This window comes from Harpia harpyja, chromosome 10, assembly GCF_026419915.1.
Source record: "Harpia harpyja isolate bHarHar1 chromosome 10, bHarHar1 primary haplotype, whole genome shotgun sequence".
Classification (NCBI taxonomy): Eukaryota; Metazoa; Chordata; class Aves; order Accipitriformes; family Accipitridae; genus Harpia; species Harpia harpyja.
This window is the reverse complement of record NC_068949.1, coordinates 46,705,692-46,727,368: the sequence shown is the minus strand read 5'-3', so window position 1 is coordinate 46,727,368 and position 21,677 is coordinate 46,705,692. Positions and strand designations below refer to the sequence as shown.

Here is a 21,677-nt window from a genome sequence, read left to right as displayed (position 1 = left end):
CAGACATCTCTTGCATGAGAATTCAGTGTGGAGATAAAAAACAACAGAGAAGGCAAACATACCTCATGTTCAGAAAGGAGTTTGCAGCCTGCCAGCAAGAACATGGGAACAGACTTCGGCAGAGAGAGGTACAAAGCAGAAACCCCAAGCTGTACACAGGGAGATTCCCCAGATCATGACGGAGTCAGGGAACAGATTTGGACACAGCAAGTAATGGCAGTCAAAACAGCAAATGCATGATAAAGATACAGAGGTCACCAAGCAGCTGGCACGAAGGCCTCTTCCAAAGATACTGGTGGGGGTTTTTTGGCTACAGGGAACAGTGTATCTTGCTGAATGAGCTCACAGTGATGATAAAGCAGTCCTACTAACCTCCCTATTAAGATATATAATTAGTACATAACTACAAAACATAATCTGGAGATGATGGCTTAAGATGTCTATTCCTGTCTGTCTGAAGGACAGAAAGAATTCCTGTAGGACAGGGAGAGACCTCATGTCACGAACGTACCTCCTGTGTGAAGGTATCTATAATCCATCCCCATCTGCCTAACAACTACTCGTTCTTAACACTTGCTAATGAAGGACCTTCCACCTACAATTTCCCTGTCCTTAAATTAAAACTTTCATCATATTACCTGTTTTCCTGCAAATGAAACTGATTTCCTTCTGCCCTTTCTGCAGGGGAGATAAACAGCAACCAGTCTCCCAGATGTGGCAAGCCAAATTTTTTCCAACTCCTACTCAAATACTCCTACCATTCTTGACTCTCCTGTTCTTTTTCCAGCTTACCTAAAGCACAGCACTCAAAACAAGAGAGTACTCCATCAAAGGCCTTGGCAGCACTCAATTAAAGAATTACCATACCTTCCCCTCTTCATGTCCTTCACAAGACTTATCTATTAACACATCTCAGTAAGATAATAATGAACCATGTTCAATTTCTTCTCCTTGATCCTTTTCTACAGTATGGGTAATGAGTCAGTTATTCCCAATATTGTATTTGTGCTTTTGAATTCTCCTCTCAAAGTGCAATGCTCTGCACTGCCCTGACTTTAATCTTGCAATCCTACCTTCTCTGAAATATCGAAACAATTTTGATTGCTTATTCTGACCTCTGATGTACTTGCAAACATTCCCAGGTTGGTGCCATACCTACATTTTATAAATGTATTCTCTACTCCATCCTCTCTATCAAATATAAACTACATATGTAAACTGCATTTAAGACGGTAATGTATTCAGGGCACCATCTTGCACCTATTAACACAATTGTAACACTAAGAACTATTGGAATAGAGGAATAGAAATAAATACCACACCACACCACACCCCCCATATATTCAAGATACTTAAAAAACCAAAAGGCAAGAAAAAAAGTGCATAGTTATGTAGTTACGTAGCGCTCTCATTTTTTGTTAAAACAAAATCTCTGAGTGCCCCAAGATTCCTTAATTCTTTGTTCACACTAAAGATAAGCTAATGAAGAATAATGGATGTGAAAAATCTGGATTCACAGAGGAACTCAACTGGGGCAGATCACTGAATCACAGAGGAGGAAAAAGACGACAGTTCTCTGAAATCTTTTAAGGTCACTTTTTTGGATTTTTGGAAGCCCTCTGTTTTTGGCATGAGGCACATTCTATAATGATGTTTTCCTAGGCAGGGAAAATTAATAGCTCCCTTCAAGGATTCACAGAGGAGTATTAACAACAAGTATCCTGTCTATATTTTTATTGAACTATTAGCATGTAAAAATGTATAAATCAAAAGTCATGATTATGAAAATTGCCAGAACTTTGTTCATATGCACAGTCTGGGTTTAAACACTTAACCATCCCATGAACAGACACATTATGAACTTAGACCTAATTAGGTCTCACTTTCATTCTCCAGAAATTGTTCACAGTAACTTGTCCCTTTAACTTCTAATGAGAAACATTTGAGATCTTGTTAGATCATGTGGATCATAACTGCAGGCTATTCCACACACAAAACCACCACCATAGCTCACCTCAATACAGATCAGAAAAAGCTGTGAGCTTCCTCACTCTTACTTCCCAATATACCCATAGGAAACATAAGCATAGTATATTATCTGATCAGAACATCTAGCTACAGACTGCTCCTTCCAAGAACTATCCTTTTTTTAGTATCAACCTGCAAGAAAACATTTCCTTTAAATCTCTCTCTGAAGAACATTTTTTTCTTGGAAAGGCCTAAAAATAAATTCACATTATTTTTTCTGCAAAGAAAAAGGAGAGACAGAACCTGGAAAAGTCATGATATAAGAGGAAAGGCCAGATTAGCAATTGGTGCTAAATACCCACTTCTGCAGATCTCTACTGATGGAATCACATGCCATGCCATGTCATATGGATCTGGAAAAAATTAACAAGAACCTACATTATCCTATAGCTGCCTGCCTGATTTCTGGGTCAAAAGTCTGTAAAAGGAAAAAAACTGCTGCTTTTTAATTTTTCACAAACTGTTTGCTTAAACTAATAAACATGCTTACGGAAACAAGCAAGAATGCTGTTAGCACTCAGAAGTCAGCCTGTGTGAACATTCATCAGACTTTAAAATCAAACTTACAAATTTAAGATGTGAAACAACCAGAGGAGGAAGGGAGAAGTGTTGAACGTTCACATACATTTAGGTGACTATTAACATAAATAAGCAGTAAAGACCAAAACTATGACGAAATGGTAAAAAAGCATGGTCAGATTTCCAGGTAGGACTAGAGAAATCTGAACCATCTGTTGGTTTATTGAGCTCTCCTTGTGTTAAAACCAAGAAAATTTTCAAGCTCTCTCAGGTGTAGCGTTTTGCACAATCAGCTGCTCCCCCCAATGTACACTACTTCTTACGTATTACTACTATTATTGTTATCAAAGATAGCATTTTCAAACAATAATAGCTTCAGTTATGAGATACACCTCTTGTCAACACTAGTTAGCACTGCTTCTTCCAAAGACAGCGATCTAGTGTGTAACACCAAAATGATGTTCAACTTCTATTTTCGTATAGTTGTCTGTTCCCCTCAGCCCCCACCTCTTTAGGCTGTTGGATGATCCCAAGAGCAAAAAATGTTTGTTTCTTCTGTAGATTTTCACAGCACATCTTATGAGGAACTCTCTCTGCTTTGATGACAGGCAGGTTACACTGAACTTAACTATGCCTTGCTCGGTGGGATGTTTCCTCAGCATTCTATGAATGCACAGGTAAGAGGTGTGCTGCCCGCTCTCTGCTGCCCCTCCATCAAACCCTACTAGTGAGTGCTGGGCTGCCAGGTGCTTTATTCTACTCTAGGATGAAAATAAGCAACCTCACAGAGAACAGGACCATGCCTTGGGTTTAAAATGGGAATCCTGACCTGAATATGACAAATAAAAAAGTTCCGTTCCAGCAAAAGTAATATAGTGGGAACTGGTTTTAAAAAGCTGCATTCCTTAAAGGTAGGGTCCCTCCAGTGACTTCAGTGGAAACTGGACTGGGCTTAAAGGGCTGGCTTAAAGAGTTCATAGACAACAATCTCTTTCCTCAGAAATCCCAGAGGTGAGGGCTGCATACACCCAGGAACAGGTATCTGACCCGGGTGAGACACTGTAGAGCCTTGGCTCTATCAGGTGTGATGGGGAGCAGTCGTGGAGGGATGCCTTTAGTTCCACATTGTGACTCCTGTGGCCTTGGTCACAGACATCAAGCTTTTTTGATCATGCCTGATTGAGAAGTTGCTTATGACCTGAATTATCCCATGCTAACTGCACATGCACGTGAATATTAACATCACATTTTGTTATGCATAATTACAACTTACTGAGCATTATGTGTTCAATAAATAATAAAGAAAAGCAACTGTTCTGGAACAAATCTGTTCTATGAATAGACCAATCTATACATATGAACACCTTCTTTGAAATAGTTGTTAACAAAAACATAGATAATATACACATAATCAGAAATAACTTAAAGATGCAACTTACCAATCAGTAATACACCATCTTGTTCGAATGAAACCTTTTCTGGACCACTTGCACTGAAAAATAAGCAAATAATCAGTCACCTTAAGTAAAGGATTACTGCAAAAGTGAAATGTACTTATACAGAGAACAAAATAAAACAAAGTTCATTCATATGCTGTAATTAATAAGCAGTACACACCAACTTGAAAACATATATTGTGTCTCTTATAAATCATAGAATCAATCATTTAGGTTGGAAAAGACCTTTAAGATCATCGAGTCCAACCATCAACCATGCCCACTAAACCATGTCCTGAAGCGCCTTGTCTACGCGCTTTTTGAATACCTCCAGGGATGGTGACTCCACCACTTCCCTGGGCAGCCTGTTCCAACGCCTGACAACCCTTTTGGTGAAGAAATTTTTCCTAATATCCAATCTAAACTTCCCCGGGCGCAACTTGAGGCCGTTTCCTCTCGTCCTATCACTTGTTACTTGGGAGAAGAGACCAGCACCCACCTCGCTACACCCTCCTTTCAGGTAGTTGTAGAGAGCGATAAGGTCTCCCCTCAGCCTCCCTCTCTCCAGACTAAACAACCCCAGTTCCCTCAGCCGCTCCTCATAAGACTTGTGCTCCAGACCCTTCACCAGCTTCGTTGCCCTTCTCTGGACAAGCTCCAGCACCTCAATGTCTTTCCTGTAGTGAGGGGCCCAAAACTGAACACAGGACTCGAGGTGCGGCCTCACCAGTGCCGAGTACAGGGGGACGACCACTGCCCTAGTCCTGCTGGCTGCATTATTTCTGATACAAGCCAGGATGTTATTGGCCTTCTTGGCCACCCGGGCACACTGCTGGATCATATTCAGCTGGCTGTCAACCAGCACCCCCAGGTCTTTCTCTGCTGGGCAGCTTTCCAGCCACTCTTCCCCACGCCTGTAGCGCTGCGTGGGGTTGCCGTGACCGAAGTGCAGGACCCGGCACTTGGCCGTGTTAAACTTCATACAATTGGCCTCGGCCCATTGATCCAGCTTGTCCAGATCTCTTTGTAGAGCCTCCCTACCCTCAAGCAGATCGACCCTGCCTCCCAACTTGGTGTCATCTGCAAACTTGCTGAGGGTGCACCTGATCCTCTCGTCCAGATCATTAATAAAGATATTAAACAGAACTGGCCCCAATACTGAGCCCAGGGGAACACCACTTGTGACCTGCCGCCAACTGGACTTAACTCCATTCACCGCAACCCTCTGGGCTTGTCCATCCAGCCAGTTTTTTACCCAGTGAAATCCTGGAATTATTTTATTTTTGGTCCTGCAGCAGTTATAAACTTACGTGTAAAATTAATACAAGCCCTGGTAGTTGTTTATAGATGAAAGATAACCAATTAGGAAAGCTTTACAACTGTATTTATGCCTAGCCTAAACCAGCAAATTCTTACTGCCTATGCACAAATGTCTTGGCTTCTTTGTAATTTTACCTGAACTGTAAAATGTCATCAGAGATTTACATTGAATTAAAATGAATGAGATCTGCTAGAAAGCTATTTCTACTGCTGAGCCAACCCACCCAGTATTTCTATAAAAGTTAAGGGGAATTTAAATAATGGTAAAACATTACATTTATCAAAACTGCAACGTCTGCGAGAAAGCCACAAATCAGCTCATGCCAACATACGGCACTTATGATACAGCAAAAGGATTTTTTCAGCACCACTCCTAAGCCGCTGCCATAAATTACAACCTCCCACAAAAAGACATGATTCTGCATCCTATTTATTCACTGTTAACAATGAATGTGGGGCTAGGCTAATGTTCTCTGGTAATGAATATTGCAACAGACAGGCCTAAATAATGATTGCAATGATTTTGCAGCAAAAGACTGCAACTCCTTATTACAAATAAAGTGCCAGCCGTAGCAGAGCATCCCCCCCATTCAGGGGTATTGCTCTCCTAAGCCTCTCCTAAGGCACTACCTTCAGAAGAGACTTGCCGGATGCATTTACCCACCTCACTGTGAACAGACAGTGCTCGTGAAATTTTGAAGTCCTAAATACTGCTGAGATAGTGAAGTGCCTCGCAAAATCTAAATGGGCTGTTTCCTGATCACCCTTCAGATAACAGTTACCTATCTCCCACCTCCTCCCCTCTTCAGGCACAAACATGGTAACCACAGTCAAGACCAACCAGACATAACACCACTCCTTTACTAGGGCCCCTTTCCCATTGGGGTTCTCCTTGCATTCAAAATAGGCTTATGAAGACTTTAAAGTGTTTATTTTACTGAATAAATAATAGCTTATTCTTGAAAGCTTGAATGTAAAAACTATTTACTGATACGAAGTTCCCTTCTAGCCAAACCCATGAAAACGTGTAAAGTTACTTGTGATCATTGATTGCACTCAACTTCAGAGCTTGTAATTTTGTGGAAAAAGTGTTATGTACATGCTACAAAACTAAGAAGTAAAAAAGTGCCTACAAAATTTATGCACAGTTATGTACTCCAGATTTTGGGAAACCTGGTTTTAGTATTTCTTACTTCAGGTGGCAATTTCAGAATCACCTTTCTGCAGGCTTGTGGGGCCTTCGTACACAGGCTGCTAGAGCCAAGCTTTACTGCGAGAGCCGCAGGGAAAATTGCAGCTTGGCTGCTTACCTGAGGACCCAGCTGTGCTGGCCCTGCCAAAGAAGGGTTGGAGGCTTTTCGTGCACAAATTTTATCAGCTTTGCATTGCTATAGCAGTGAGCAGTATAAGGAAGTAGTCCTCTCAAGACCGTCAAGTCCAAGAACAGTGACTAACAACAGTCCTTCATGCAATGAATCAAAATTTGTATTTTGATACTGTGAACACACAGTGAACAGCTTTCTTCTTGACTTATGTCTCTACTTACAGCTGGCTTTCAGTAGCTTACAGGACATATATTAAGAGGGAATAAAATAAATTAACAAAAGAAATGTTTAGCCAAATGTAAAGATTTCCTATAGCCAAAAAGGAGAAAAACCTCCTAAACCCAGAAGGATTATACAGAATAAATGGACTTCTCTCCTGAGCATATGCAAAGTTTACGCCACCACCCCCCTGCAGATCTGTCTGGCGACTCCTGGCAGCTGACTGCATCAATTCTGTAACTACAGATGATGGGGGATAAGTGTTTTTGAGATATTTAGTAATTAACATCAGTTGCTTGTTGATGCTTATAAGTGCTTAAATCTTTTCAGAATTTGGGCTTTTGAAAGCAAGTAAATTTGCCTAGGTCTAATAAGGCCGTATCCGGGGAGGAAATCCTAACTGTTCACTACTCTGAAATCCAGCTGATGGATACATTAAGAAGTGAACTAATTTCTCTGAATCCTTATTACTTTTGTCTTAGGAGAGCCCAACTTTTGATTTTTCTTAAACTGCAGCTGTACTGAGAAAAGCTCTGTATTGACTATCTACTTTATTGTAAAAAATTTTTCAGCACTAAAAAATAACCTCTTCTGTGGATCCAGCAGTCACTCTGGTCAATCAGGGAAGGGCTGGCTGCAGGGCTAACACACCAAATCTTCCTAATAGTCCAGCTTTCATGGCTGAACTACAAACCCCATAATCCAATAAGATGTCTTCTATTCACAGTTTCTGTGAGGATCATGACAGCAGTTACAAGTTGAGATTTGGCAAAATGTCAGCATTTATTCAAAAGCAAAACAATGAAAAAAACGCTAAAAGCATTCAAGATGGGCTTAAATCTAATCTCAATCAAAAAAGGGGAGCTCTGTCATTTCATTCTTAAAAATAACTATATTGAACTTTTAATTACTGAAGAACAATACACAAAACTTAAAATCAAATAGTCCAAGCCTATGATGTGGCCCAAGATAATGTCTTCAATCAAGCTGTCATTTTTCATTTGCTATTTTCCTCTTTGGCAACATAACAGGTACTTCGAAAGATGTAACATTAAAACTGGGCCAACTAGATCATGTTGCTTAGAGCCATATCCAGTTGGGTTTTGAGCATCTCCAAGGACAGTGATTCCACAACTGATCTGGGCCCCTCTTCTGTTGTTTACCCTCGTGGTGAAATCTTTTCCCAGATTTAGCCACATTTTCCCTTGCTGCAGCTGGTGACTGACGCCCCTTGTCCTATCGCTGCACACCACCCAGAGGCACCTGGTCCCATCCCTCAAGAGCCACCAGATGGCCAGTGCAGCCAGCAGCATGGTCCCCCATCACCTCCCTCTCCTGCGGGCACAGACGGGCTCTCTGGCTTCTCCTCCCCCCGCACCCTGTGCTCCAGCCCCAGAGGTGCCTCTGCTATGCTTGATCCAGTTTGCCCACATCTGTCTGGTACGGGGGCTCCCAAACAAGACACTGGAGTTGTGATGTAGTCTTGGAGTGCCAAACAGATGGAGTACTCCCTTCCTGGGACCTAACACATCCTAGGATGCTGTTGGTCGTCTTTACCACCAAAGTACAGTGCTGGCTCATGTTCAACTTGCTGTCGAACAAGATCCAGGTCCTCTTCTGTTTTCTGGATAGTCACCTCCAGCCTGTACTGCTTTATAAGGTTATCCCATCCCAGGGACAAGGCTTGGCATTAACCTTTGCTGAACTCCATGAGGTTCCCGTCAGACACATTTCTTCAGTCTGTTGAAGTCCCTCTGAACAGCAGCCCTGCCCTCCAGCATATTGACTGCTCCCCCAACTTGACATCATCTGCAAAGTTGAGTGTGCGCTCCATCCTGTTCTGCAAGCTGTTAACAAAGGTGTTGAACAGCACAGATCCCAGCATCAAGCCCTGCGGAACACCACCAGCTGCCAGCTGGACTTTGTTCACCACCCTGTGAGCCTGGTGGTTGGCCAACTTTCCAGCCATCTTATACTCCACCTACCCAGTACACATCACCAACTGGGCTTCAAGGATACTGTGAGAGAGTGCATCGAAGGCCTTGCTAGAGTCAATGCATACAACATCCACAGCACTCCCCCTGTCCATGCAACTGGTCATCCAGGAAGATTTGCTCCATCACCTTCCCATGATGGAGCAGAGGCCACCTGGGACCCTTCCTGAAAATGGCTATGACATTTGTGTTTTCCCAGCCCTCAGGAACCTCTCCCTTTTAAGATGACAGTAAGAAGCCTCCCAATGACATCAGCCAGATCCCTTTCTCCCTTGGATGTGCCCTGACTGCTGCCACAGGCTCATGCACGTATAATTACCTTAAGGTTTTGTGCAACCAAAGTGCATGAGACCAAGAGTCTTGTTGTCAATCATCATCCACTTCTCCAGCAGGCCATCTCACAGGACTTTACTCTGATTCTGCCACTGACAACCTCACCAGCACAAGCAATACCAGTATAAAGTATGCCCACCCCTCGGCACTGCTGCCTTATTTTGTTTCATTCAAGCCTACACTGATACAAGCCAATTAAAAAGAATTTGCAACACAATTTGTATGTCATGACATGGTAAAATACAGAATTTCTTGTAGTAGCTTGGCATTTCCTCACACATACACTGCAAATACTGGTTTTAAGGGCAGTAGTACATATTAGAGGCTATTTTGCCAAAAATTTACTTTAATAAATATAACTGAAATTCTGACACCTATTAGAAGTCCTTAAAAAAAAATAAATTCAAAAATCACAATTTGAAAACTTGTAGTTACATTCTGCCAGCCTTTTCTTTGTGAATAGAGTCTCTCAGGAGATCGTGCTGACCTTTTAAAACCCCCTAGAAACACCACCTACATAAATAACCTCTGCTACATCGGGTAAAAGGACCTCCAGACAACATTAACATGAAGAGAGAGGTTATAGAGGGCTAATGTCAAAAAGCACTGTGAGCAATAAGTAATGCACACAAACCATGATTGATAATGACTAGCACAGAGCCTTAATTCATCTTTTCTCCATCATTTTACTGAGAGGGACCATATCAAATTAAATAGTGACCCAGCAAGGGTTTATTCAACCATACAAAGCAGGGGCATGAAGGAAAGACATATTAAAGTGGCAATGACTGCAGTGTAATTGCAGCTTCTTAAAGGAACACCACAGTTCAGAGGAAGATGGGAAATCTTGTACACGAAGCAGCTCAATACTGAGCAGCAAGAACAACTGAGGCACCAAGCGATGTTCAGCATTAACAGGCCCGCACCACCGCGGTGAGAAAAACTCCTCCTCAAAGCCTCGTGCAGGAACCTCTGTTTCACATACTCACAATATACTCAATGTTTAACTAACCAGGAAAGGGAGCGTGTATTATGACAACTTTCCATAAAAAACATGCAGAATGTAGTTCCTGCCCCCAAATTACTTCCTTTCTTTCCTTAGATCAGTTTACAGAACTAAAGAATTTATGCTCTTGTGTTTTTAGGAGTTTGTACACAAACTCTTCAAAGTACCTTTCTAATTTCCCTGTATTTCAGAATAATAAGCAGTATATGGGAAACTCAAGCCCAATTCAGCCTTTGAGCACTATCAAGCATTGTAACAGCACTATCAGTCATATTTTTACTGCTAAAGATTTTTAGAAGTCATTACATAAATTTAAAAGTCTGTAAATGAAAATATCTATGGCACTCATCAAAAAAACATATAGTGAGAGCTTAAGAATATGAAGTCAATCTATCTAATGACAAAGTCTATTATGTAGTGTAGTAATTTAATTGATAAACTTGCTTTTTCACATAATGCTTTCATTACCCTTTTTACCAGAAAATACAGTATAAAGGATTTAGTAAGAATGTATCTATTGGAAGACCACATTTAAGTATCCGTGCATGATGTAAGCAAACGTAAGAAGTATGTGATAAAACCTACACTTGCTCTGCTTATTTTTATACACAAAACCATGGGACATGCAACTCATTATTGCTGCCAGCTTCTTCCTACACACATCACCAGTGAAGCAGCCAACCAGTAGCAATAAATAATTTCTTCACTAAAAGTTATTTTAGAAGACAGAAATACAATAATGATGCAACTTTTCAAAGAGAGATCAAGTTAAGTATTTACTTGCAAGAAAGCTGTAAGTTACCATGGCAAGTTGACAGAAGGCCTGTGGAAGCAATAGCTACGAGTCTACATGTGGTGGGGCAGAGGTTTCAGGGGTCCCTTTTTCATCGGTTGGGACAACCTTGAAGGACCAAGTGGATAAAGGGGAACGCAGGAGCAGGGATGTAAAGTCAGAGGAGCCTGACCCTGCCAGCAGCTGAAGTGTGAGGCTCCAGTCTAGGTCATTGCCAAAAATAGCTGAAAATAATGGTGTGTTTGAAAGCACAACACAGACTACTGGCTTGTTCTCACACTTCATATCCACTGTCAAAGATACAATATTTCTTCTATTTTACAAGGCACCTTCTTTTTCCCACCTATATTTCACTAAACTCTCCAAAGAACATTTAAGTCTATAAGAATTCCTTTCTTTGGAACAGCAGAATTTAGGGTTGACAGGAGTATTGTATTGGGTTTGCATGGCAAGGTTTTGGTAGCCAGGGGGTTACAGGGGTGGCTCCTGTGAGAAGCTGCTAGAAGCTTCCCCCATGTCCGACAGGGTCAATGCCAGCCAGCTCCAACATGGACCCGCCGCTGGCCAAGGCTGAGCCCATCAGTGACGGGGGTAGCACCTCTGGGAGAACAGATTTAAGAAGGGGGAAAAACTGCTGCACAACAGCAGCCGCGAGAGAGAGGAGTGAGAACACGTGAGTGAAATGACCCTGCAGACCCCCAGGTCAGTGCAGAAGGAGGGGGAAGAGGTGCTCCAGGCGTCGGAGCAGATTCCCCTGCAGCCTGTGGGGAAGACCATGGTGAGGCAGGCTGCATCCCTGCAGCCCAGGGAGGTCCACAGGGGAGCAGATACCCACCTGCAGCCTGGGGAGGACCCCACGCCGGAGCAGGGGGATGCCCAAAGGAGGCTGTGACCCCGTGGGAAGCCCACGCCGGAGCAGGCTCCTGGCAGGACCTGTGGCCCTGTGGAGAGAGGAGCCCATGCTGGAGCAGGTTTGCTGGCAGGACTTGTGACCCCGCAGGGACCCACGCTGGAGCAGTCTGTGCCTGGAGGACTGCACCCTGTGGAAGGGACCCACGCTGGAGCAGTTTATGAAGAACTGCAGCCCGTGGGAAGGACCCACGTTGGAGAAGTTTATGGAGAACTGTCCCCTGTGGGAGGGACCCCATGCTGGAGCAGGGGAAGAGTGAGGAGTCCTCCCCCTGAGGAGGAAGGAGCGGCAGAGACAAGGTGTGATGAACTGACCCCAACCCCCATTCCCCATCCCCCTGCGCTGCTGGTGGGGAGGACGTGGACAATTTGGGAGTGAAGCTGTGCCTGGGAAGAAGGGAGGGGTGGGAGGAAGGTGTTTTAAGATTTGGTTTTATTTCTCATTACCATACTGTGGTTTGATAGGCAGTAAATTAAGTTAATTTTCCCCAAGTTGAGTCTGTTTTGCCTATGATGGTAATTAGTGAGTGGTCTCTCCCTGCCCTTATCTCGACTCATGAGCCTTTCATTCTGTTTTCTCTCCCCTGCCCAGCTGAGGGGGGGGAGTGACAGAGCAGCTTTGGTGGGCACCTGGCCTCCACGCAGGGTCAGCCCACCACAAGTATAAACAATGGACCTAAATTTTAGATGCCGAACCCAAAGTATGATAGTAATTCGGTACCTTATTTCACTTTTTCTGAGAATGCAGAATCATTACAAAACTTATTTTATAAAATAGTCATTAAAGGCAGATAACTACAAAATAAAATTTACACTATTAAGATAATAGCAGCATGGTGATAACACGACACAGAACCACCAACAGCAAGGTTACATGACTTATCCCAGAATGACAAAATCAGAACCCCTGTCTTCCAGCGTATTTGCTGCTATGGTCAGGATAAGCCTAACTCAGCATTTGACCACATTCTCTTCCAATTAAGATTTTCTTTAGGACTTATCTATACAGCCAAACTATATTATTGTTGGAGCATATGACTTAAAACAGTTACAAAAGCAACAGTGATGGATGGAAACATGATGGTTTGGGCCTTTTACTTGGCCCAAGTAAAAGCTAGCAGAGGAGACTGGGGAGTACTTCAGCTCATGCTGGAGAGTATTACCCAGCCTAGGCTGAATAAAGCAAGGACACCTATGCCTCTAAATCATAAAATGACACTTGTTTTATTGTGTAATTTGTATATTCCCCCACCCCAACCTGTAAATGACCTTTAGATACCCATTACTTGAACACACTTACTTAATTCCTTTAACTTCAATAAATAATTCACTTATTAATAATTTGTCTATTTAACATTAAGAATGCAAAAGTTAATAGGCTTTGGACCTAATACAGCCCAGCAGCTGAACCACTGTTTAACATCTTAAATATAAAAATGTCATCCTTCACCTTAGATATATACTGCAGCTGAACAACATGCCTTACATATTTTGGATAATTGATGTGCTTTAGTATTTCCAAATACAGTATTTGGAAAGAAGAAACTTTTGGATACAGACGTCAAAGGAGAACTATAGCTTGGGAAGCAGGAAAGAGGAAATTGTTTCTTATTGCAGATTTCAAAGCAACAATCTTTATTCTGACTTTAACAGATAGTCACTAGCTGATCCACCATCTGTAAGCCAGCATAAAAACAGGCAGAGATGATATAGATCATCTGTACACTCTCAGAGAGGTATCTACATTTTAAAATAGGAAAAAAAATTCCTACTTCATGTCCCAGAAAGGGGATACCACATCTTTCACCTTACAGTATTAAGTCTCTTCTCAGATCCTCTGTTAATAGGATTCCTTTAGCCAGCAGATGGATTGTGAATACAGGCAGTTTCATCTACTAAAAGACAACATAAATCATCATTGAGAAAGGAGAGACCGCAGTAAGGTTATCACCATACAGCCTTCTCCATGAAAGGTTTGCATTAAAGCATTAGTGAAATTAATTCATCTTTCATAAGAGCTTTGAGCAGTATCTGTGATCTATGATAACAACCAATTTCTCACTATGGGGAAAAAAAATTACTCAGGCCTGATAGACTACACAAATCTGCTTTTTTTTAAATGGCCTAACATTATCTGGAGTGTTGCTCCCAGAGGCATCATTTGAGTCTTATGCCTAGCCAAGAGTACCCATAAATCAAGACAGAAAGTTTTGTTAGTTTTATATGCAGTGGGCTGTAATTATTTTGAATTGCATTATGCCTCAATCATTGTAATTACTTTTAGATCATCCTTAAGCAGCAGTAATAAAAAGAAAAGGAATCAGTCTTAAACCATTTCTCACACAAAACATTGTAAATGTGATATGAGAAGTCTGACTAAAACACACGAGAGCGTGAAAATGTAATGTTTGGACAGATACGCTGCTCACATTCTGCTGTATCAGCTCAAATTTTCAAAATACACATTATTTTGTGGTCTTTTAATTAGCATAGTTATTACCAACACTTGTCTAGGAAGGAAATGGGTGATAACGAGATTAATTTTAGCTTTAAAAATAGAAACAGGTATATGAGAACCAAAACTATGTCACTGTTGGTTTTTTGATGTTGCTGTACTTATGTGTGCTTGAGAGACTCTTTGGTCTTCAGTCCAAAATGAAAAACAGCATAGTCTAAAAATCATCACAATTATTTTCTAACTTTTCAAGTCACAGGAAAAATACACTGGCTTCGTCTATGCTAGGTTGCACGCCAAATGAGCATGGAAAATCACAGAACTGTAAATATTGATGCTGCTATTATCTGCATTATTGTAGTCCTGGAGAGTCCATACCACTTTCCTCTCCCACTGCTTGAAGCTCTGAAATAAAAAGGGTAAATCCCCCAGTCTGTTCTACAAGTCTTGCCCCAACACTATTACAAGCAGTTGTGCTGTGTGCAGGAACAGAACTAAATTTTCAAGGTGCTTCAGGGATTCGTTCCTATCTTAATTGCGAGTGTTTGTGGATTCTCTCCTTTCCTATTTATTCCTCCTCCAGGTAAACAGTATCCCTGACAACACCAGAACATGGTGCTTTCTCCTTAGAAAAGTCATTTAAGGTAACGTAACGAATGGGAACAGTATGAAGGCGTCAGATCTCCAAAAGGTACTGAGCTACTTCTTGGGTTATGAACCTAATAATCCTGTACCTAAAGCAGCGCTGCAGGGTGTATTGAATATAGTAGCTATTGCTCTAAATACAAACGTGGGGCCAAGTAATCCCTGAGCACCCACAAGAAACGAACACAATCCTTGGTCCACAAAACAGTGGGGGAAAGCTACTAGACTCAACCATTTCTCCAACAGACTGTGAAGAATTGTTCATGTAAGAGGCAGTAATAAACAGTGCTGAACAACTTACAAATTTGCCAGTCTCACTATGAAACAACAGCAGTGAAATAACCATGGAAATAATTCTTCCTGGGTATCAATGAACAATCCATAATTTGGCCTATTTCTGTTAAGCGTGACAACAGCGCTCACACACTGCTGTTCAGTGCTCTCAGTATTACAATCAAATCATTCAACAGCACTGTTCGTTTCCTACTTACGTTGTCAATTACCCATACTGCTACAGTTTATTGCTGATGGAGGAGAAAACAAGTATCCAAGTAACCGCTTGAAGTTCCTTCAAAACAATATAACACTTAACTTCAAAGAAGTATTTAAGATGTTTATTCACAGGAGGTAAAAGCTAGTAAAATTATGTCAAAGGCAGTTTCCCTTCCAGTATAGAGATACAGAATATAAAAATAATTTAGTGTCGAAGTCAAGAAAAAGAATAACCTACATCCCAACAACCCCGTAATTATTTATGCAATGCTCTTCCAAGCACACACGCACTATGTAAACATCTTTAAGTGTGTATATTTACAAATTCTAAATTAATTTTTAAAGTTTATTTAGTTCTTCCTCATAGTAAAGTAGTAACATGCTTGTTTGATCCACAAATGTTATAGGAATTCAACAAATTTATTCGCTTGGCTTGTAGTAAACACTAAACACCCATGTTCTAGATGTTCCTAAGAAATTAAAAATGAGAAATTAAAGTAAACATCAAAGAAGAGAATTGCAGGCAAAGACTGCATTTACAGGTGCAATTGCACTTGCAGGTGCAGTGGAAGAAAACCCTCAGCTGTGCTTCTGTTTCTGGGTTTGACAAGACCTCCACCTTCAACTTCAAACATGCAGCACTCCCCAGTTCTTAAGAGAACAACAAAAAAATGGAGTATGAGGGCAGTGTCAGAGAGAAACATCAATATGTTTTCAAGTTACGTGTATTCTTGCACCAATAAGAAAACACCTTTTCCCTTCATACTTGCAGTGACTACAGTAGTACCTAGCTGTACTGAGCAGAAACCAGCATCAGCTGCAGCCACGATTACAGAGCTGCTGCCACTGAATACAAATGGAATCCATTCAAAGTCGCATCTCACCCTGCCAAGGAGTAAGTATCCCTGAAACAGACTTGCAGTTGGCACGGTGTGCTATTTCTTTGGTTTTAAATGCACAAACAAGTCTTTTCATCACTGTCTCCATCCTTCACAAGAATTTCCTACTATACAAAGAACTCTATTTGAATTTGGTAAACCCATGCAATGACTTAAAACATATATTATAGGTGACAAGAAACCGACAAACAAACAAATAAAAACCCAAGACTCAATTCTGACCTTATTTACATTACTGAGAGTAGCACTCAAGTAATCAGAGCAAATCAGAATCAAACCTAGCATTTGGGAATGCTCCACAGGATTGTACATACCTCAGGGAAATAATCCTGTGGAAACTTCTCTTTTTCCAGCATGGGTGTGCTTTCTAAAGTGTCTGAGTAGATTTCTTTCCCAGTAACCTTTTTATACTTCTTAGCTAGGAAGAGATACAAAACAAAATTAACATACATATCTTTAACATTATAAGCAACTTACAGCACTCATTGGCAAAGCAGTGGCATCTGCAAAATAGGTGGTAGGGTCTTAGCAAATATATGCAAGCACTGAGGTGTTCTGGGCAAAAAAAACAGAGACCACTAAACCATGTATAAACATACTTGTTTGTATCAGACATCTTTAAGCTATACAGTTATGGGTAGTGTTATTTCTACTATCCAGAGCACTGTAAAGTGTTGGAGCTCTAATTATGAACCAGGTCTCTGTACACCCTTGCACTCAAACTTTCTGGCATGGTTCTTCCAGGAGATGCCTGTTTGTGTCCTCGGCCAGCATCCAGCAATCTATGCTGGATAATTACCAGGAAAATTAATTAATACAAAACACATTAAGGTGAAAAATGTTACTTATGAGTAGTGATTATCTGTACATTTTATCTAGCAACTCTTTTTTTCAGATTTTAAGTCTATCTACCTAAGCATCAACTGACACACATCTGTAATACATTATTAATCACATCTTTTACCCATCAAACAAATACATAATAATTCATTTAGATAATCTCAGATTTTTGCCTTTTGCTTTAGATCAACAATATTGACAATCATCATCAAGTTAGTGTTTGGCCACACTTATATCGTCTGCTGGGCTAGCTGTGTCAGTGGGGGGTGTGTGATTTTTGTCACTCTAGAACTGACCCAGTAATGCTGGTGGAACTCCTAATGAAAGATGAGTTGACCACAAGCTGAGCAGCCCATTCCTTTTGTGGAACTGAACTGTGGTAGACTTGTTTTTAATTAAGAATTGTCTCTGCAAAGAAAGGTGACATCCTCAAGTCATGCACTGAAGTAATTCAAATACTACAAAGCCCTGAGAGAAAACAAGAAATGTGAAAAAAAGTTCTTATATGAACAAACTAAATGTTTTCCCTCAGGGATGTGAGAGTAGCAGAGAGTGTGCTGCACCAAACCCAAGTGGTTTACTGATTGATCTAGAACAGGAAAATTAGAAATTCCTTTCTGTTATGTCCTAAACCAGAAATGGGGCCAGTCAATGATATTCAGAAACAGCCATGCGAAACCTGATAAAAAGAGGAAATTCATCTTCTACTTAACGCATTATTTTGCTGGGCAACTTACTGTCCCAGACTGTCAGACTTGAGCAAGATCCTGAAAAAGACTGGATATTCGTAACTATTTAAATACCTAGGACTACAACAGAAATCATACATGCATGAACAGAGCCTTACTTAGACAGGACAGTTGCTAAGCTTCACGACCTAACCAAAACAGACTCCAGAGGTGCAATTGCCTCACAGCTGCGCATCAGAGGATTTCCTCTGGATCTCTGCCATGTTTAGAAACAGTTACTGGACCAGACAGAACAGTGGTCTGATGCAGTACAGCCATCCCTGCATGCATGGGTGGAAAAGATTTTCAACTCTGCCAACATCCCCACTACCTACGTGCCAGCCTCCATCAGGCAAGGCGGCCAGTAACATAAATTGCCAAGTTTCAGTTGGGTGTTCCTTAGACAGTTAAGTGACTGAAAATGATTAAAACAATAAAAATCAGATCTCAGGACAAAAAGGCATTTTTTTTTTTTCTTATTTCCTCCTGAAATGTTCTGTGCTTATACAGGCAGCTCAGTCAACTTTGAACTATTTGTGTAGTCACCTGAAAACCCTTAGAGTAAAAAAAAGGGTCTTACTTTTGAATGGCCTTTACTGATACTAGGCCTTCTGCATCAGTTCTCCTGATCAGATTATTTCAAACCAAGAAAGTAAAAATCTTGCTCTGGGAAAATGCAGAAGATGACAGGGATTCACTCCATCCAAATCCTGTATCAGCTGTTCTGTGACCCTGTAGCTACCCACCTCTTTCCCATTATCCATTTCTGGCTACCAGCACATGAGGTTGACATGTGGATTTAAAGCGGGAATGGGTGCTGTGTTTGTAAAAGAGACTTAGTGGTAAAACACATCACTTTCCAAAGTCTTTAATGAATGGTTACATCACAGACAGAAATAGCACAGACTCTTCAGCCTTAACAATCAATCTATGGATCTATACAGCTCATGAACAAGAGGTTCTGCTTCTTGATCCACTTCGTACTCAGTCTCTCTCCTGATCAGTGCAATGTATTGGCATGTCTAAAGACAAGAACCTGACCTAATTTACCAAACTCCTCCAACACAGGAATCCTGGCAGCTATCTTACAGCTACCATTTAAGCTGGAACTACCCAGCCGGACTGAGTTTTGACTAGGAACGCATAAGAGAAAAACACCAAAACAACTATTATCAAGAGCCCTGAACTGTCCAGTTCTACTGGATATCTGGTGAAAATACAAAGCAATACGAACACTTGTCACTTTAAGTTGTCTAGATAAAGTATTTTATATAATCTGAGGAAGCATTTACTGTAATGTAGCAATATCTCTTCAGGGAAAAAAAAAAGTATCATTCTTTATGTGCCAATCACTTTGAGATCTGGCTCCCACAGGAAGACTAAACAAATATCCTGATAAACTAATGTGGCATCATTCTAAGTAGATCATGGATGGATGTGCCTCTTTCAGTAAGTTTAACAGTGTCAGCAAAAAGATCCCGATGTCATTCAGGATACAGAAAACATTTGGCAGAACTGTAAGGACTGAAGGCTTCTGCTGTGAGAACCTAAATAAAAGGTAGCACTTGGCAGAAAGGAGGCACTTTACCATCAACTTACATTAACATCAATGCTTAATATGAACCAGTGATTCATTTACATGACTGCTGAGAATCAAATGCAGGAGGAAAGAAGCATGCCTTCTCATGTATCTCCAAGTAAAAAAACTTCCAGGCTGTTTCTGATTTCACACCAGAGAAAATGAGATTCTTTCTGTAAATCAAAGTGGTAGACTGAAACTGGCCTAATACCCCAGTCAGCAAACCCCTCTGTTGGATGATGGCCCTTTAGAACAAATAGTTTGTCAATAGTTTAAAATGTAAGTGAACTTTTGGGCCCCTGACGACTGTAAAAATAGCCCAACTCCTCCTATGCTGTAGCAAATAATATGTGAGGCTGTAAGAGAAAATTGTTATCATTTTAAAACTCAAATATGTCTTCCTGAGAACTGAAAAACAGAGACCATCTTTTTTTTCCAAAGACTGTATTCAGTCACATCCAACTGTGCAGTGAATTTTGAAAAGACACAGTGATGTTACAGGAATATTGAATTGTATATAAACATCTATTTTTTGCATGCTTTTGAGTAGAACCAGAATTTCATAATGATTTTTGTGCAGAGAATGTTTGTATCCATTTGGATTTTTCCTCTGATTTAAGAGCTTAATACACTGTGAAAATGTCAATAGTCATGAGAGAAGAGGCAAGTTTTACATTTTCCCTGAGAGATGGGAGCCTTCAGGGTCATATTTTACAAACACTACACTGGGAGACTGATTCTGCTCTACATTAAGAGAACAGCGGGTGACTTACAACACCGATTCAGGGTAGCACCTGCTTTCCTTGGATTTTTATTACGAGTTTTTTCTTCCCAAGTGATGATTGGGCCAAACACATCTTTCTGTACATGGTTCACATATCTGGCTTTGCTAAGGTTTTGCCAAGCAAAACGAAGCACTGAACATTTACAGTGTTTATTTTTTTAACAAGTATCTGCTTATTTCTTTATATTGATTATTTGCCCCTACACTTTTCCCTTCCATTTTCTCTCTTTTTAAAAATTCTTACATTTTCTTTTAAAAGCCATACAGTAGCGAATAAGCTGTCAATCGATGATTAATAAACCCAGAAAACTCTTCTTTCCCTATAACAGTTGTCATTTGGCTCTGTGAGATGTCACTAGAGCAGGACAGCTCTTGTCTATGACCAGCAGGAGGGAACTTCAGGTGGAATTTAGAGTGAAAACGCTAGTCCTCCAGCGCTGGCGTGATGAAGTTGTGGGCTCAGGAATTAGATGTGCAGATACAGTTCACATATTACTGATACACAAAGCCATTCACGTGGCAAAATAAATAAACAGTTACTAACAGTGGACCAGCAGGCTGTTCAGTCCAGGGACTGGGGTAACTACCTTGGACGCCCAGCTTCATGTGCAATGCCAACTTCCTCCAATATTCCCACCCTGCACACAGTTCACCTGATAATACTATCATTACTTAGTGCCTGCAAAACTGTTCTAGTTTGGGAGAAAGTCTAGCTATGACCTCTCATTAGAAGTCCCTATATCACTATTCAGTTTTCCAGTACGGACTCTCAGAAACAAAATCTACTCTGCACTGCCTATTATATTATAGCTAAAATTCTCCTGCAGCATTGAAAGCAATGATGACAGGAGGACTTATGTTGGCTACATCTTGAATTGCTGTATACGTAGAACTACCATTCAAATATTTCAGGGAAGGAAGACCCTGTACCCTCAATTACAAGAGCAGGGAAAATCTGTCTCTACTGAGAACAAAAATAATGAATCTATATAATTAAGACAATTAGTTCACTCCATAGTTACCACCATTTCAACAGTGTCTCAAATTAATGGGATGCTAGAGGTAGTGTTAATGTGATTCAGCTCAGTAAGCGAAAGGAAGCTCAGAAGATTTTTGTATTTAATATAGAGACAGTTCCCAACTGAAATAACATAAATTTTATATAATCTTTTCTATATACACCTCAGGAAGCATTCAATAATTTTCTATGATATTTCTAATATTTAATGTACATAGCCTAGCATTACTTTTAAACTTCTGAGATTTAGCAAGACCTCCAACGTGACCGATCAATGTGGGTTAAAAACAATGACAACCTCCTACTGACCTGCACTGCTCCAAAGTAATTTAAGCCATAAATCTACCTCAGCTGC

General features: G+C 40.8%; 1 protein-coding gene across 2 annotated transcripts in view; it reads right to left on the bottom strand.

Moving 5' to 3' along the window:
* Window positions 1–21,677, bottom strand: part of INPP5A (inositol polyphosphate-5-phosphatase A) — a 259,975-nt gene that overhangs the window by 100,218 nt on the left and 138,080 nt on the right. For both annotated transcript variants that reach the window (XM_052800297.1, XM_052800298.1), the window contains exons 6-7: window positions 16,688–16,791; window positions 3,987–4,039 (exon numbers count right to left, since the gene is read on the bottom strand). In XM_052800297.1, coding sequence (XP_052656257.1) covers window positions 3,987–4,039; window positions 16,688–16,791 — 157 coding nt within the window. The remainder of the gene's footprint in view (window positions 1–3,986; window positions 4,040–16,687; window positions 16,792–21,677) is intronic.